The sequence below is a fragment of the Carettochelys insculpta genome, chromosome 6, assembly GCF_033958435.1.
Source record: "Carettochelys insculpta isolate YL-2023 chromosome 6, ASM3395843v1, whole genome shotgun sequence".
NCBI classification, from domain to species: Eukaryota; Metazoa; Chordata; order Testudines; family Carettochelyidae; genus Carettochelys; species Carettochelys insculpta.
The window spans coordinates 109,843,935-109,860,837 of NC_134142.1; the positions used below are offsets into that span (position 1 = coordinate 109,843,935).

General features: G+C 45.6%; 1 protein-coding gene across 2 annotated transcripts in view; it reads left to right on the top strand.

The window, feature by feature from the left end:
- The first annotated feature begins 486 nt into the window (after nucleotides 1–486).
- Nucleotides 487–16,903, top strand: part of IGF2 (insulin like growth factor 2) — a 35,862-nt gene continuing 19,445 nt past the window's right edge. The window contains exons 1-3 of one of the 2 annotated variants that reach the window (XM_074997814.1): nucleotides 801–860; nucleotides 9,596–9,645; nucleotides 12,906–13,068. In XM_074997814.1, the coding sequence (XP_074853915.1) occupies nucleotides 9,643–9,645; nucleotides 12,906–13,068 (166 nt within the window). In that variant the 5' untranslated portion in view covers nucleotides 801–860; nucleotides 9,596–9,642. Of the gene's footprint in view, nucleotides 861–9,595; nucleotides 9,646–12,905; nucleotides 13,069–16,903 lie in introns of both variants that reach the window. The other variant, XM_074997813.1, reaches the window with a different exon arrangement.

Sequence of the window (16,903 nt, forward strand, 5' to 3'; positions counted from 1 at the left end):
ACTACAGTATGTGGACTCATGACCTAGTGCCCATTGGCCAATGAATCACAGTTTTGGATTTTTCCCCCCTGCATATTACTTTAAATACAACACTGATAAGCTCAAAGGCAGCCACTCCTAAACATTGGGTAGCTTTAGTATGGAATTTGGTAGCCCTGCTAGGGCATTTGGCAACCCCAGACTGATCTGCTTAAAAAAAATTCAGCTGCTCACATTCTTGTTGCTCGTTTTACCTGTGTCCGAAAAGCAGCATGCAATGAAAGCAGACACCCACCTCCTGTCCTTACCCAAAAGACAGATATTTTTTTCGGCATGGAGCAGTAGCTACAGTCAACCTCCTGAGAGGAACCTTCTATGAAACCATGTTGAAACTTTTTTCCTAATGTGAGACTCCGGAGGCTACAGGAGAGAGAGAGGGAGGGAGGGAAGGGAGGGGGAAAGAGGGGTTAGATAACTTCTGCAAGGTTATTGGCTGAGTTGCCTTGATCCTTGTTACAGTAGAAGTTGGAGCATGCCCATTGGAGGGTGTATAAAAGAAGGGGCAGTGAGTGTTCTCAGCCTGTCTCCTCAGTTGTGGAGCAGCTCATTGAGACTAGAGCTGCAGCTAGGAGAACTAAGCCCCACCAGTTCAGACTCTTGGAACAGCAAGATCAAGCCAAGAGACAGCAAAGACACCTCCCCCCCCCACACATCCTCGCACAGCAGGGACTTGTCACACCCAAAACCTCCCCTCCAATTAACCGAACAAACAGGACAGAAGCATGTCCAGAGCAGAGCGAGACACGGATGAATGCTGCCGCCACCCAGCCTTCCTCCAGCTCTGCACGCAAGAAGTTGATAGCAGCAGTGGAACGTTAAAGGTAAGGACAAAAAAGCAGCAGCCCACGTTGGACTTGTCTGTGGTCCCACGGGGGGCAGTGCCGGGGCAGCCGGCGGACGAGCCGAGCTGCAAGCCGGACAGCGCTGTGACGGCCCGGCCAGCGGTTCTAGCCTCCTCTCGGCGCGCGTCCCCAAGTTCACAGAAGGAGGCGGGCTGGACCCAAGTTCGCCAAGCGGCTCGGCTGGCTGCGCGAGGCGCCCGCCGGAGCTGGGGAGGGAGGCGGGCTTGGTTTGGGGAAGAAGCGGCGCTGGGCCGGGCTTTCCTCGCTCTGGGGTCCTGCAACCCAGCCGGGAGCAGCGCTGGGCTGAAACGCTGCGTGCCGGCATCCTGGGGGGCGAGGGGGAACGGTGGGTGGCCGCCGGCGGCGGAGGGCGAGAGTGGCTCTGAGCTGCTTCCCTTCGCCCCCCTTCTGCCCGGGCTGCGTGTGGCGCTGGGTAGTGAGAAGCAGTAAAGCAGCAGTTCCCCTGGCGGGCGCTAGAGGGACCTCCGAGGCCGGCCCAGAGCACTGCCCTTCTCCCACGGAGAGCCCAACAAGTTAACAAAGGGACACCCCCACCGTAAGGACATGGCACTGGGAGGGGGGAGCACTGGCTCTCTGTGCCCAGCTGGAGGGGAGAGCTGCGTCTCTGCGAGGGGGCGGTGCACGCTTGGAACCCTGGTGTCTGTTTGTCTGTCTGGCCTGCCAGTTGGGGACACTGCCACTAAGGGGCAGGGAGTTGACACCTGTCAACCGGGCCAGGCAGGACACTCCTATGCTAGTTCAGGGCTCCCCAGTCCTTGGGTGAATGAAGGGACTGGCATCCATGCTGGGAGTCCCAGAATGTATCAGACTTTAAAAAAAAATGGATTTTCTGCTGCTTGTGCAGGGGTGCATATGTTTGTCTAAAGCTTGCAAATAAATGGGAGGCACTACCCTTGCAGACTAACACCACAGCTGGCCTGACAGTGTGGGAAGCTGAATAGCAGGTGATCACAGAAGGCTGTGCATGGAGAAGAATACATGGAGCTAAATAGGAATGTCTATTTTGTAGGTGAATCCTGAGATTACTTTAGCATGTGTTTGTTTTAGTTAGAGGATGCAAACCACAGCATTCAGATCTGCACGCAAATTATATGAGGGTTTGGATCTCACTTCTATTATATGAGGTCATGCAAGGTCAGATGTGGGCTGTTAGACAGAACTTTAAACAGACCTCTTATAACAAAGTGTGACATGCTTTTCTCAAGTTGTTTGGCGGGAGAGATATCAAGATTGTGCATTGTGTGGAAGGGACACAGAGCTCTTTAGCTTCAGAGCCTTAAGAGCTCATTAAATGCTGTTATGAGGAGCACTGCAGCATGTTTGGTCTCAGAGGAATGAAAGTTCGGAGAGGAAAAACAAGAAAATAAAGCCAAAAAGAAGTGAGAGTTAATGGTTGGCATGGAGCCTTCTGCTTTGGGTGGTGGAGTCTTTTTTTCCCCCCCTCCTTTCCTTCCCAGTTGCTTTTCCCTACAGTAATTGTTTTAAGAATGCAACTTGGAAAGGTTTTAGCATGCTGTTCAGCAGTAGGGAATTGGGGCACATGATGAAACAGATTTAACATAACTGTACCAGCAGCTGTGTCTGCCTTGCCTTCAACCAGTGGTACGTTAACAGGGTATCTGATACACTAGGTCTTGCTCAGGCAACGTTGAGCAATGAAATGTAAAAAAATAAGGGTGGTTTTAGTAGACACTTCGGGAGAATCTCTGTTTTAAGCCCTTAGGTTGGGGTTTTCCTATATAAAGTATACAGTTTTCTTCGGTGTCTTTTCTGTAAAAAAAAGAGGAGCTGGCACTCAGCTGGCTCTCCATCACTGCCCCTTCCCTCCCAGTCAATCCCGCAGCCCTGCTGAGGTGCCAGTACTCAGTACTGGCAAGTACCAGCATAAAAAAAGCACTGGTTTTCTTCCTCCCACCAAGGCAGGCTGCAGAGCCCAAGGTTTGCAGAAAAAGGTTTTCGCTTTTTTGACATAACAGGTTGTTTGGCTTTTATTTTTCCCCTTGGTTTGTTTGGCTCAAGGTAGGAGAGTTTAGGAGTCTGTACCTGAGCTTTTGTGAGGGTGAGTCCAGTTGCATATTAACGAAACAATGAAGCCCCATAATCTGGGTCAGTAAAGCCAGATGATGACATTTCTGGGTTGGGCTTCTCTGGATCAAAATTGACAAGTTTGGTGAGGAGAATGGGTCACAGTTGTGAAACCCATTCAGATTTGTTGACAAGTGCACGTGCATTTAACCTTTCAAAGGGGCTTTCTGTGAAAAGTCATGAAGGGATGGATAAACAAGTCAACTTTTCCTGAAAAAAAAAGAAAAATCTTATTAGGCTTTTCGCTCTTCCCAGCAAAGCCAAAATGCATATATGTGTGTGTGTGCGCGCGCGCGTGCTTTCTACAGATGATTCTTTACTATAACCTGTGTGGGAGGAGGATCACTAGCTTGACCAAATACTACACAGTCTTCCAAATCTCAGTGAAGTCAGTGGGAGTCTTTCCATCAATGACAATGGGTTTTGGATCAGGCCCCAGCTGCATAGTGGAGCATTATAAAAAGGGATTTTTAAAATAAAGCAAACAAAGCAGCAAGGTCTTATTTTTAGAGAGACAGGGAATCTGGTGCTTTTCCAGGATAACATAGAGCACTGCAGGCAGCCCACCCTCTCCTGTCCGCTACCAGTGCATATCCTGGGACTGAACTCTCAAATCCTGCATTTGTTTGGTATAAAAAGCTTCTATAGCTACAGTAGGGTTGTGATGGGGTGGGGGGATAAAAGGGGAGGGGAGGGAGCAGTTTACTGGCTTCAGTAGGAGAGCACTGGTATGAAATGGGACTGAAAGGGTTAACTATACTCTGCCAAGACCTAAAGCCAGTCCAATGTGTTGTGGGAATATCACTTGCCAGTAACTCCAATCACCACAATTTCTGATTAAACAGCTTAACTTGCCATTAACTCTTCTCTCTTTGTGGGTCCAGTTTTTTGCTGCATTTGCTTCCACAACTTGGAGTAAATCAGAAAAAGTTAAGCGAGGCTACTAACGCTGCCTTTGAAATCCCTTTTCCAGATCCTGCCAGCTGTCTTTAGAAGAGTTAAGCAAGATTGTATTTCCCTTTTTAATGCAATAAATCAAATATTTCTGGGCTGTATACCAAAGTTTGTGCAATACATTGCCGAGTAAATAATACTGAGTACCCCTTTCACCTCCTTCTAGTTTCATTCTCTCCCCAGCCCTCTGAGCTACAATAGTCTTTGTTGGGTAAGCTAACATCTACTGTGCAGAGAGACAACCTCCCTGACCCCCTTCCCTTACAGAGAGGGGCTCTCTGGGTGTGGGACTGAAAGCTGAGCGTTTCATACAATCCCATGATTCCAGGACCTAGAGCTTTAAGGAAACCCTGGTCCCATTGGCACACCCTGGCAGGTTGTACAAAGATTAGTCCTCACAAACCTACTGCTGTTACCCTTACTACACACCCTAGCAACTCACCTCCAGGGTAATGCATAGCATAACCTCCTTTATAATATCATGGAACCATAGGGCCTAGCACTGGGCTCCCAGTTCTTCCCTCTCCCTAGACAGAGAAGGCTTCTCTCTCCTGACTGTTGGAATGGCAAAGCACTCACAGTAAAATGGGGTACAGGGATTGCACATACTTGGAACATTCTAAATATTAAGGTGAGACACCTTCCCCTGCCCTCTTATAACTGTCCCTGGTGTCTGGAATGGTGATGTCACTTCTGTCCTGGGTGTAGATTAAGTTAAGGCCTGATTTTCAGAGTGCAGAGCATCTGCATTCTCACACTGACTTCACCTGGTGTTCTGGTCACTCAGCACTTCTGAAAATCAGGGGCCAGATTCTTGTTGATGATGCCAAGTGGTGGCTGAGAGCCTTTAGAGAGGAAGAGCTTCCCAGTGATTTGGGTATCAGCCCGGGGCTTGGGGGCCTGGTTCTGCCACAGACTTTCTGTGTGACTTTTGGCAGGTCACTCCCTCACTGAGCTTTGGTTCCCCATGCGTAACAGGGGGATACTAGTGCTGCCCTGTCTCTGAGTGGTGCATTGAGGGTATAGTCCTCATAGGATGGGAGACACCACAACATTATGATAATGAGGGGAGGCACATAAGAACCTGAGATAAAGTATTCAAAAATCAGCCTATCACTATGTAAGAAGGATGCAACCTCTGGCCTATCATGGATGAACACATGAGTTTAAGCACATGCCTTAGTCATTCATTATTTCTTATTAATTTAGGATTATTGATCCCTTGCCTTGCTACATGTGTAATTACTTACACCAGTGCAAAGTACGTGTGAAATGCTAACCCTAATGCTAATCCTAACACTTTACAAATCCATTCTCTGGTATAAGTGATTTCCCCACGGGAAGAACTGGACCCTTTGTCTCACTATCCAAATCTTGCAATCTTCTCTCCAGTTTACTCCTTTGGGTAGAAGTAAACTCTAAAGTGGGCCAGACCAAAGGAAGGGTCAGTGGGAAAGCTGGGTTGTTTTGCTTGATTGGGACCTCACCTAAGAGAGAGGAATCACAGTGGTGTGTTAGCCTAAGCACAGACTGCTGCATAGGGAACTTCTGCATTCTCAACTCAGCTTTGGCAGTGTCCAGGACTCAGCAACCAAAATAGCAAGAAGAGCCTTTTTTTTCCAATTTGGTAAAAATCAGTAATTCAAGAGCTGCAATACATGTGAATACGAGACAGTCCTTAATAAACAACATCAAACCATACTTTTTGTAACCCGTATTTTAAGAACAACACACACACAATGCTTTGTAATGTGATACATGTTTACTGCAGGATGTTCACAAACTTTTTACATGTTCTATTTCCTCACACTCTACATGGCTACGTCTACACGTGCCCCAAACTTCGAAATGGCCATGCAAATGGCCATTTCGAAGTTTACTAATGAAGCGCTGAAATGCATATTCAGCGCTTCATTAGCATGCGGGCGGCAGCGGCGCTTCGAAATTGACGAGCCTTGCCGCCGCGCGGCGCGTCCAGACGGGGCTCCTTTTCGAAAGGACGCCACCTTCTTCGAAGTCCCCTTATTCCCATGAGCTCATGGGAATAAGGGGACTTCGAAGTAGGTGGCGTGCTTTCGAAAAGGAGCCCCGTCTGGACGCGCCACGCGGCGGCAAGGCTCGTCAATTTCGAAGCGCCACTGCCGCCCGCATGCTAATGAAGCGCTGAATATGCATTTTAGCGCTACATTAGTAAACTTCGAAATGGCCATTTGCATGGCCATTTCGAAGTTTGGGGCACGTGTAGACACAGCCCATGTGTGTTTGTACCACTATTGTCCTGACTTTCACTCCTGAACCTTCTCTCTCTCTCTGGAGGACACTAGGGGAAGTTGTCCAGCATTTCTAGATCGCATGTTGTTTGCTATTTAGATATGAGTTGTTCTTTCTTGGGCTTTTAGATGTACATGGTTTATTGAAAATACTCAGGAGGATTTTTTCTTTTAACCTTGCAATTATGGTGTCAGGAGCCACAAAGAAGTCCTTAAAGAGCTGCAAGTGACTCTGGAGCCGCAGGTTGCAGACCTGTGGTACTGTGTCTTGGGTTGGACACACCCCCTTTGCCTTTTATTCTCCAGCTGGTGAATGGGGCTAGCATGTTCAGCTGACTGTAGTTTAAAAAAAAAAAAAAAAAAGAGTGCCACAGGCTTCAACTCACAGCACAAAAGAGTGCAGGTATCCTACATAATCTCACCTGGCCACTCACATATTGTTGGCATATCACTACCTAGGTGAGATGGCTATTGCAGCACTTCTGAGTACAACTCAGAGTTTGTCTAATAATTATTAGGGCTGGCAAATAGTTAAAAAATTAATCACAATTAATCCCACTTTCAATCACGCTGCTGTACAAAAAGAAATAGTATTTTCCCATTTACCTCATACAAGTACTGTAGTGCAGTCTCTTTTTATCATAAAATGCATGAATGGGTGGGGAATTATAGGTAAGAACCTGTAAATATAAGCAAACTTGTCTTGTTGACGGGCTGAACCAAAAGTACTGATGAGTGGACTTGTAGGTGCTGAAGTTTTACATTGTTTTATTTTTGGGTCCAGTTATGTAAAAAACAAAAAAAACCCCAAAAACCTACATTTGTAATTTGCACTTTCATGATGATTACACTACCCTACTTTTATGAGCGGATTTGAAAAAATACTAATTCTTTTGTTTATCTTTATTGCACTACAAATATTTGTAATAAAAATAATAATATAATGTGAGGGATGACTGTGAGTCATGTTGTGCATTGTAATTGAAATAATGTATTTTAAAGTGTAGAAAATCATTCAAAATATTTATAAATTTAAATTGGTATTATATTGTTGAACAGCATGATTAGAACTGATTAATCACAATTAATCAAATTAATTTCTTTTGAGTTAAATGCTTGAGTTAACTGTGACTAATTGATAACCCTAATTTTATGCTTATTGTTGTCGTTACACTGGTGTAGATCTACCAATGTAGCCATAACACCGAAGAAACCCCTATACAGATGAGCTTCACTGGGATGACTTTAGAAACACCTGGAACCCCCAACTTAAGGATCAGGGCCCCAGTGTGCAAGCCATTGTGCAAACAGCCTCTCCTCTGAAGAGATTACAGCATAAATTGCCCCAATTTTACCTCCACTTTACCACAGTGCAAATGCATCTGCTGTGAAGCTCTATATGAGCACATCTTATATCAGTGCAAAAATCCCTGAAACAGACAAACCTTTTTAGATGGCCACTCTGAATTGGGGTGGAGGGTAAAAAGACACTCTTGAGTCAGTGCCAGGCAAATGGCATGCTTCAGGTGAATAGGATTCATGCTCTTGTCTTGTTTCAGCTCCTCACTCATTCGCTAACTATGTTGGGGAAGTTGATGGTGGAAGCCAGTTATCCATGGGAGCCCTAAGTTTGATTTAAATGAGCTATGAGGGGGTAGTCAGCCTGGGGGACTGAGAGGGATAACTTGCATCTTTCTTTCTTATGCTGCAGTGGGCCTGGAAGAATCACGTTTTGTGTTGGTTCGGTACAGGGCTTTTTCCCAGGCAGCTTCTCTGATACACCCTGACCCACAGGGATGGCTTTCTGTGAAGAGGGAGGGAAATTCAGTCGGCCCCCCCCCGCCCGCCCCGCCCGCCCGCCATGACAATTTCATTTGGAAGCCTGCACACAAATACGCTGAGGCACACAAGTAGAGGAACAGCTCCGCTGCTGAACAGTGTGGAGACATTGTATAGGAGCAGGTGTGGCTGAATGAGCAGACAAATTACAATGAACTGAGGAGAGGCGCCAAAGATGAATGTTACAGCAAAACCAGTTGCTCTTAGGCCACAAGGCTACAAAAAAGAGCCATGTTTTCCATTCCTATAAAATAGGCTCGTGGCCCAAGGAGGCTGTTTTCCTGTCTCTGTGAAGAGAGAGTCATATTAGAGGCTAATTTTTTTTAATCCTGGTAAGGACTGCTTGACTTCATGTCTGTGCAGGCAAGAAGAAACAGCATTACATTCAACTGAGCTAAGCAGACTTCAGAAGAGTGTAAAAGGTTGATTTTTTTTTTCCCCTAGTGAACACTCCCCCCACCCCAACCCAACACAGTTCTGTGTTCCTTACATCTTACTCGGAAACACTTGCTGAGTAGGTTGAATATTGCCAGCCATTGTCAGCCCTTATTTATTTGCATTACACTATAGAAACCCCATTGTGTTAAATCCTATACACAGTTAGAAACTTTCCCAGCCCAGAAAAGCATACAATTGAGTTCATCTCTCTTTTGCCAGTGGAAAAATAAGGTCAGGATAGATTAAGAGACTTGTCCATGTTTACACAGCTAGGCTGTAGCAGAGCCAGGAACTGACTCTAGATCATTTCTACAACATCAGAGAGCATATCTTGACTGGAATTTAGGAAGCTTCTTTTTTCAAAGAGATTTAATAACCAGAATCAATAGGCTTTGTACATTTTGTGGAAGTGACTCAGGAAATATTTCTCCCCTTCAAGTTTGGGGTGGGATGAAACTGGAGAGGGAAGAGAGCAGATAGAAGGATCTCCAGGTACATACTACAAGTGACAATCTCACAGAGGTCAGAAGACCCTTACAGAATTGTTGTGCAGTCGCACCTGCAGGGTATTCCAGAGAATAAACAGGGGAGATGGATAAATAAAGATCTGTGGGACTGTGTAGGGTTGCAGCTGTGAGAAAGTGCAGCATCAGGTAGTAAACATGCTTTTTGCTTTCTTGCTTACCCATCTGGTTTCTCATTACAATGCTCTGTGCAAGGGAGGGGGGAAAAAACACCAAGGTGAAAATCACCCTGAGCTCTGTCTGGAAAGAACCAGCGTTCAGCGTGAGAGGAGGGGCTAACAGACAAGGCAGTTCATTGGATCATACACGCCCATATCGGTATTGGGTTAGATTACAGCATCAGTACCATCTCTGTGCTCACAGCCTTTATTACAGGCCATTTAAAGGGGGCTCTGTACCTGAGTCACTGGGTCATTCTTTTGAGTGGAGAGTAAACTGATGGTATGAGTTCATTTGGATTGTCTCCTCACCTGTATGGGAAGAAGGGGCGGGGTCCAGTTAGTGCTAAATAACAAAAGAGAGGCCATTTAAGTCTGGAGGTGCTGACAATTTCCAAAGGAACTGAAGTTTTTTTTCCTCACAGAACTGGAGTGTCTCAGGTCGTCTTGCTGACAAAAACCTCTCTCCCTCATGGTACGTGTTTATACTCTCATGGTAGGGATGGGGACATTAGGGGAGAATACATTTGTGGTAAACTCTGATGGGGACTGTCCACAGCTGCTTCTTTGGCTAAGGTGGAGGCTCTGATAGGGAGGGGAAAAGCCACATACAGGTCGCCTGAGGTCTAATGCACCACTGGAATAACACCATGGAGGCGTTTGGCCTAGGGTATTTAGTGTATAGGGCTCTATGGCTGCTTCATGCTCTGTTTTCTCTGCTGGTGCACAAAGGTGGCTAGGAAAGATGCTCTCTCTCCTGTTTTCTGTCAAGCCCCCTGTTTGGGGTGGAGGGTGTCACTGCCAGGGCAGAGGACTTGTAATGAGTTTAGATTAGTAGTACCAGTGAGGAAGTTACTGGGATTTTCTGAAGTAGACCATCTGTTTCTTTGGGTGGTTAGGGTGAGAAAGTTGCTGCATACTGACTTGCTTGGAGAGGGGTGAACTGGAGGATGTGGCCTTTGTTTCAGGTCAGCTACCCCTTATGGTTTGGACATGACTTACCTCTGGTCAGGCTCTCTGTGTATGCTCATCTTTCAGAGCAGCCCCGTACTGCTGACTGGCACTGGGAGTGGCAGGGTGTCACTGCTTTGCCTGATCGATGTTCTCAAAGGGTGACACTAGCTAATGTTGCAGACAAACATTTAAAGGCTTGTGGTTTGGGAGACAATTTTATCAGGGTTCTGCCAATTTTCAGAAAGAGACAAAATCCAGATTTTAGCCCTTCTGAGAAAGATTCCACCCCACCCGGCTTGTCAAACATACTATTAAGCAATCCACTTATAAGGAACTGGTGGCTGGGGTGGGGAAAAAGTGATAAGTTTCTTGGTTAACTATTGGGCTCACGTGAGCAGGAGCTTAATTGGGAGGGGGCATGATTTGGGCATCCTTAAGTCTCCTATCAGCTGCTTGTGCAGAGAAGCAGCCTGTATACCACCTGCTGCCTTAGTGATGAGCTGCAAGCTTAGCTTAAGCCCCGGGGATGTTAGCAATCAGAAGATGCATAAAAATGGGATAGCTGTGATAATTAGAGACCACAGCAGTGATGCTGCTACATCTAGGATAGGCCTCAAGTGCACAGGAAGTACTGAGGTTGTGCTGGGGGGCATTGGTTACAACTCCCAACCCAGGGTAAAACCTAGGAAACACTCTAGGTCAGAAGGGTGTAGAAAAATGAAATCATAGCCCACTGATATTTCTGGTGCATCTCAGGGGAGGTGTATTGCAAGCCACACATCAGAACGTGGCTAAGAGCTTGATCCTGTGCCCATTGAAGTTCCCACTGAGTTCAGTGGTCCAGGGCAGACTCTAAATGTCATAGGAACAGCCATACTGGGTCCTGTCTCTGGTAGGGGCCAGTTTCAGAGGCTTCAGAGGAAATAAACAGAATAGGCAATTAGTGATCCATCCCGTCATCCAGTGTCAGGCTCTCACAGTCAGAGGTTTAGGTACACCCAGAGCTTGGGATTGCATCCCTTACCCTCACTAACAGCCATTGATGGCCCTATCCTCCATGAATTTACCTAATTCTTTATGGAAACTAGTCATACTTTTGGCATTCAGAACACCCCTTTGGAACAAGTTCCACATATGTGTTGTATGGAAAAGGACGTCCTCATGTTTTTAAAAAAACCTGGTACCTATTAGTTACATTGGATGGTGCCTGGTACATATGTGAAGGACTAAATAATACTTTATTAATTTGCTCTACACCATCATGATTTTACAGAGGTCTCTCATATCCTCCTTTAGTTTTCTTTCTCTAGAAGGAGCAACAGTCCCAGTGTTTTTAATCTCTCTGCATGTGGAAACTGATTCAGACCCCCGTGCATTTTTGTTTTCTCTTTATATTGTGATGGGGTGACCAGAACTGCACCCAGTTGGTGTGGGCATGCCATGGATTTGTAGAATCGAATTATGGTATTTTCTGTCTTGCTATCTATCCATTTCCTAACAGTTCCTTTTCTTCACTCATCAGAGCAGTGCCTTCAGCTGCCTATCTCAGAGATTAGCTCCCTCTGCCTGTGCACACTCTCCTGGTGGTGCCTCCTCACCTTGCCTTCTCCTCAGTCCAGGAGCTGCAGCATCCTTTCATGACTCAGTCCTCCTGCTGTGTCACCATCCCTGTTGTCTCCCTAGTGGGGGAGATGAGGAGTATATCCCATTTCCTCAGTGATGAATGGCAGCAGGAAGGGAGGGGACTCAAGCACACCCACTATTTCAGATCCCAGGCCAACAACTCTACAGACAGCAGCCTCCTTTAAAAAAATAAATAGAATAAGCTTTTACTTATTTTCTTCACCAATGCTGCTTAAGTTTTCTGAGCACTTCCTTGTGTCCCCAGCCTCTTCTTCGCTTTCTTTTCAGGTCCTCCAGCCTGCAAGTCCCAATGGACAGCCAGCAGCTGCCCCTTATTTCATCTCTGCCAGGAATTGTTCTGTCCAAGGTGCTACCTTCCTACAGCCTGCTAGGGACACAATCCTATCTCCTTGGGCTTCCTGCAACAACTGATGCACTCTGGCCTGCAGTTCCTTTTATGGGAATTCTCTGGGCCCTGATTGGCTGTTCTGTGCAGCCTCCCACCAACTGATTACTTCCTGTACAGCCTCCTTAGGCTGCTTTTAAACTCTTCCTTGCTAGTGTGGGATGAGCCCCCCTCCTCAGTCTGCCACTGCACATTGAGCAGTGGTTTACAGAGAAGTATGCGTAATGACTCTAAGACGGCTTTCTTGAGTGGTACTAGCTATTTAAAACCCCATCATTTTGTACATATAGTAGGGATTATGTTTTCAGTTCTGCATTACTTTGCATTTATCAACACCGAATTTAACCTGCCATTTTGTTGTCCAGTTGCCCTGTTTTGTGAGATCAGTTTGTAACTATTTGCAGTTAGCTTTGGACTTAGCTACCCTGGGTAATCTTACATCATCTGCAAGCTTTGTCGTCTCCCTTATTTCCCAAATCATTTATGAACATGTTGAGCAGCACTGGTTCCAGTACAAATCCTTGGGGGCGGGGGAGGGCTTCTGTTTACTCTCTACACTGAGAAAAATGACCATTTAATTCCTATCCTTTGCTTCTTATTTTTAAGCCAGTTACTGATACATGAGAGGTGCTTCCCTCACAAACGGTCCCATGCTCTTCTGTGCAGCCACACACGCAGGTTGTGCTTGGGAACTAGAAAACACTTGAGTGGGTTTGTGCACCTAGTTAACATTTTGCATTTGTGTCTCTCAGGTACAGAGGATGTGTGCCTCTCGGCGGATACTGCTGCTCGCACTCACGTTCCTGGCATATACAGTGGACTCCACGTTGGCATATGGCACTGCTGAAACTCTCTGTGGCGGGGAACTAGTAGACACACTGCAGTTTGTCTGTGGGGACAGGGGCTTCTACTTCAGTAAGTAGCTCTGGCTGGCTTTTTTTTTTTAAAAAAAAACAAACCCTAACTGGCTACCTGTGTATAGGGGAAGCAGGAAGTGCGTGCAGCAGGAAATCTCCTCCTCCAAAGAAACATTAGCTGGGACACAAACACACATACCTCATGCCTGTGGATAAACAGGTGACTTCTAAGAGCTCTGGTCTTATATCTGTGGTGGGCAGCTCACATTTCCAGGGAGACCGGGCTCATTCTAAAGATCTCTCTGGCTAGAAGTGCCCTATTATGTGCTCTTGTATGAATATCCCATGTATCACTCCGATATCAGAGGTGGGGTAGGGATAATGCAGGGAACCGATGCAGGAGTCCAGTTGCCATAATGATTTTAGCAGGCCATTGTCTTACTACTGCATGCCCTGCGTACTGAAAAGTTTGTACAGAAACTCAGACACAAACATCCAATCCAGTTCAGCATTCTTCTTACAGTTTCAACTGAGGCTTATGGACAAAAGCTGCCAATAACAATATAAATTGATTTATGAAGAAATGCTCTTTTTTTCCCCCCTTTTCTGTGTGCCACTCTGGTCATCTGTGTCTGCCTAAAATATACTAGGGCGACATCTACACTACAGAGATCTTTCGAAAGAAGGTCTTCTAGAAGATCTCTTCCGAAAGAACTCTTCTCGAAAGAGAGCGTCCATACGCAAAAGAGTGGATTGAAAGAGTAATCTGTTCTTTCCAAAGAGTGCATCCATACAGCCCCTGCTCTTTCAAAAGAACAGGCCAGGGATCAAAAAATCAGGCCCTGTGCAGACTGCTCTTTTGAAAAAAAGGGCCTGTAGAACATCTACACATTTTTCTTTCTAAAGAAACTTTTGAAAGGGGGCGCTCTTCCTGCAACAGGAAGAGAAGGGCCATTTCACAAGAAGTGCTGTATTCTTTCCATTTTTCTTTCAAAAGAGCCCTTTTTGTGTGTAGACGTATCACAGCATCTTTTGAAAGAGCCCCCTTCTTTCAAAAAATCTTTCAGAAGAATTGGCTAGTGTAGATGCAGCCTAGGAGTGGCCTGAAACACAGGGCTTGTGCATGGATAAGGGCCTACAGCTGACAATAGTGATTAGCATTTTTTCCCACTTTGTTGCTTTGTAACTGGTGTCAAAAAATTGTCCAACTGTGGGCATACAGAGCAAAAGTGCCTTCAGTGGAGTTTCTGGAAGTATGATAGAGATCCATCACATCGCATTGTAACAATACTGCATTGTTTTGCTCCATTTACATGGATAGCTAAAGGAGTCAACAGTTGTTAGCTTTAGGAGGGAAAAGAGAGAAAGGATGGGCATATCTGTTATAAACTTCCCATCCCTTACCACTCATGTGACTTTGAAAATTGTCCCAAATTTGCCTATCTAAATAGGTAACCTGGATTTATTTTGAGAGATGGGGGAAGTTTGCTTTCTGAAATATTGATAACTAGATCTCAGTTTTCAGGGGGCAGAGGAATTGATACATTTAGAAAAGAACTCAAATCTTGCTTTTGTATCTCTACCTGCAGAATGTTTTGATCTGAACTTTGAGGTTTGGTTCAGCACAGCAGTTCTTTCATTAAATCCATTGTTTTGCCCTGTCTTATAGGAGCAGAGGGAAGTTCTAAACTGTCACAGTGCCACTCCCATTAAGATTCTCTCCTGGAAATTCTGATTCCCCAATTTGCAGTGATATGTGCACTGTTCCCCAATTGGCTGTCCCAGTGACACAGTATTGTAGTGTTAAGTATGTATTTTTAGCTGCATTTGATGTGATTTAGCAGCTGATGTCACCAGCTGCTTCTCTCCTGACCTCAAGCAAGTGCTCCATGGGCTACAGTTCTGGAAGCTGGTTAGAAGCTCTTCCTTTTGGTTGGTTAGCTTAGCTGAAAGGGTTTGCAGTTCTAGCTGGTCTTTCTGTTCTCCTCTTCGGCCTTCCCCAGTTCCTTCTGTCAACAACCCACATACCAAGGTTCTGCTGAGACTATAGGATGGGACTTGTTTTACCAGCCAATTGTGAGAGGTTCATGCTGTCTGGGTCTAGCATCTCCTTCTCTCTGTCTATATATAGTCGAGTGTCTGCCTTTTTCCTTTTGTGCGTCCTTCTCTCCTCCGCCTCTCTGGAGAGGAAGGGGACTGGGGCTTTTGTTCTGCTGATATATGGACTCCTTTCACCTCAAGTAATCCCTTCTTCAGTCCCAAATAAAAACACTTTTGAAGGCAGATAAGCAGTTTCTTGCCAAATGGCAAATACTCTTTTCTTCTCTCCATTTTTCTGAAGGGCCCATGAGCTCAGGGAGAGGAAATAAAACCATCCAAAGCCCATGTCAACACTTTACTACCTAACAAGGGGTGTTCATAGAGCCTGGAATGTAAATCAAATTATACCTGGCAAGTCATGGGAACGTGTCTCAGTAGACACTGGGCACAAAGGAGCATAGTATAGAAATGGTATTAGCTCTGAAAAAGCCCTCAGTGGGATCTGAGTTAGAGTGCATGCTAATGATGTAAGGAACTTGAGTTTATCTTCTACTCCTTGTGCTGAACTGAGCATTTGGAAAATTCTGGCTTCCCTTTTCAAAACTGGGGCCAGATTTTTCATAACTACTTAGCACTGAGCCGCTCTCATTGAGCACACTGGCTGCCCTGCATGCCATTTAAACGGTGCTTAATTTGTCCTGGATTAGGTGCCAGGGCACAAGCAATATTTTTACTTTCATAACTGAGGTTCTAGGGTTATAAACTGGAAAGTCCAGAGGTTCTGGGGCAGAGCTCTGGTGAGCCCCGGTACAAATTAAGCTCCGCATTTCCGTGCGTGGAAGAGAGGTGAACCTGTTAGGTAATCTGGCACCACACACACTGATAAGCTTCACCTGCATCTGTCCGAGAAGGGTCTAAAAATTAAAATGCTTTGATTTATTTCATACATTGCTTCTCTTCCAGCCTTGCGATTTACATATAAACCCACTGCTGTACATCATTGTGATGTATGTTTACATATCTGCTCTTAGGTGTCTCCATTAGCCCTGGCTGCTGGAGGGTCTGAGTACCTCTCACATATTCTGGGCCTTGATTCTCCATCGCCCCATACTTCGGTGTTTCCATTTGCACCAATGCACTGAGCAGATGAGAATGGCAATGCTTTACTCCGCTTGACGCAAGTGTCATTAACAAGACTAGATGCAAGGCAAAGGAATGCTGGGCCAGTGTATCTGGGGAAGCAGGGAAGTATCCCAGGGAGGGCGGGAATGGGTACTGTCAGGAATGGGAGTCAAAATTAAATTAACTTGGAAGAATCAGAGTTGCCAACCTCAGGTGTTCATGAATAGTGAGATTATCTTAAGTAAGCATTGGATTCTTTTGGATAAGAAACTTACAAATGACATGAAAGGAGACTACTTAGACTGCACAGTTCTGCTCTCTCTTTGCTCTCTCTTTGTACAGTGCTCTTGGTCCATGCCTGGGGGCTCCTAGACACCATCACATTAAAAATAATAAGTATTAATAATGACTCCCAAGAGCTAAGGCTCTAAAAGAAATGCAATGAAATAAATTTAAATGATGGTGCCTTGTTAGTTATCAGAGGAGCATTTCTGTTGGGTTATTAGTACAGAAGGTTGACACTCTGAGTCAGTGCCAATGCCGGTGTTGCTCAACTGAGGCGTGGGATAGAGGTCAGAAACCTTCTCTTCTTATATGTCAGAAAGTTTTGCACTTTTAAAAGTATTTTTGGCTTTGTCTGGTGTGGGTTCTCTTGTCTGCTGAGATTGTAAACTGTGTGGGACAGGGACTGGCAGTGTCTTAGCACCTGACACTGTGGGGGCCGGACGCTA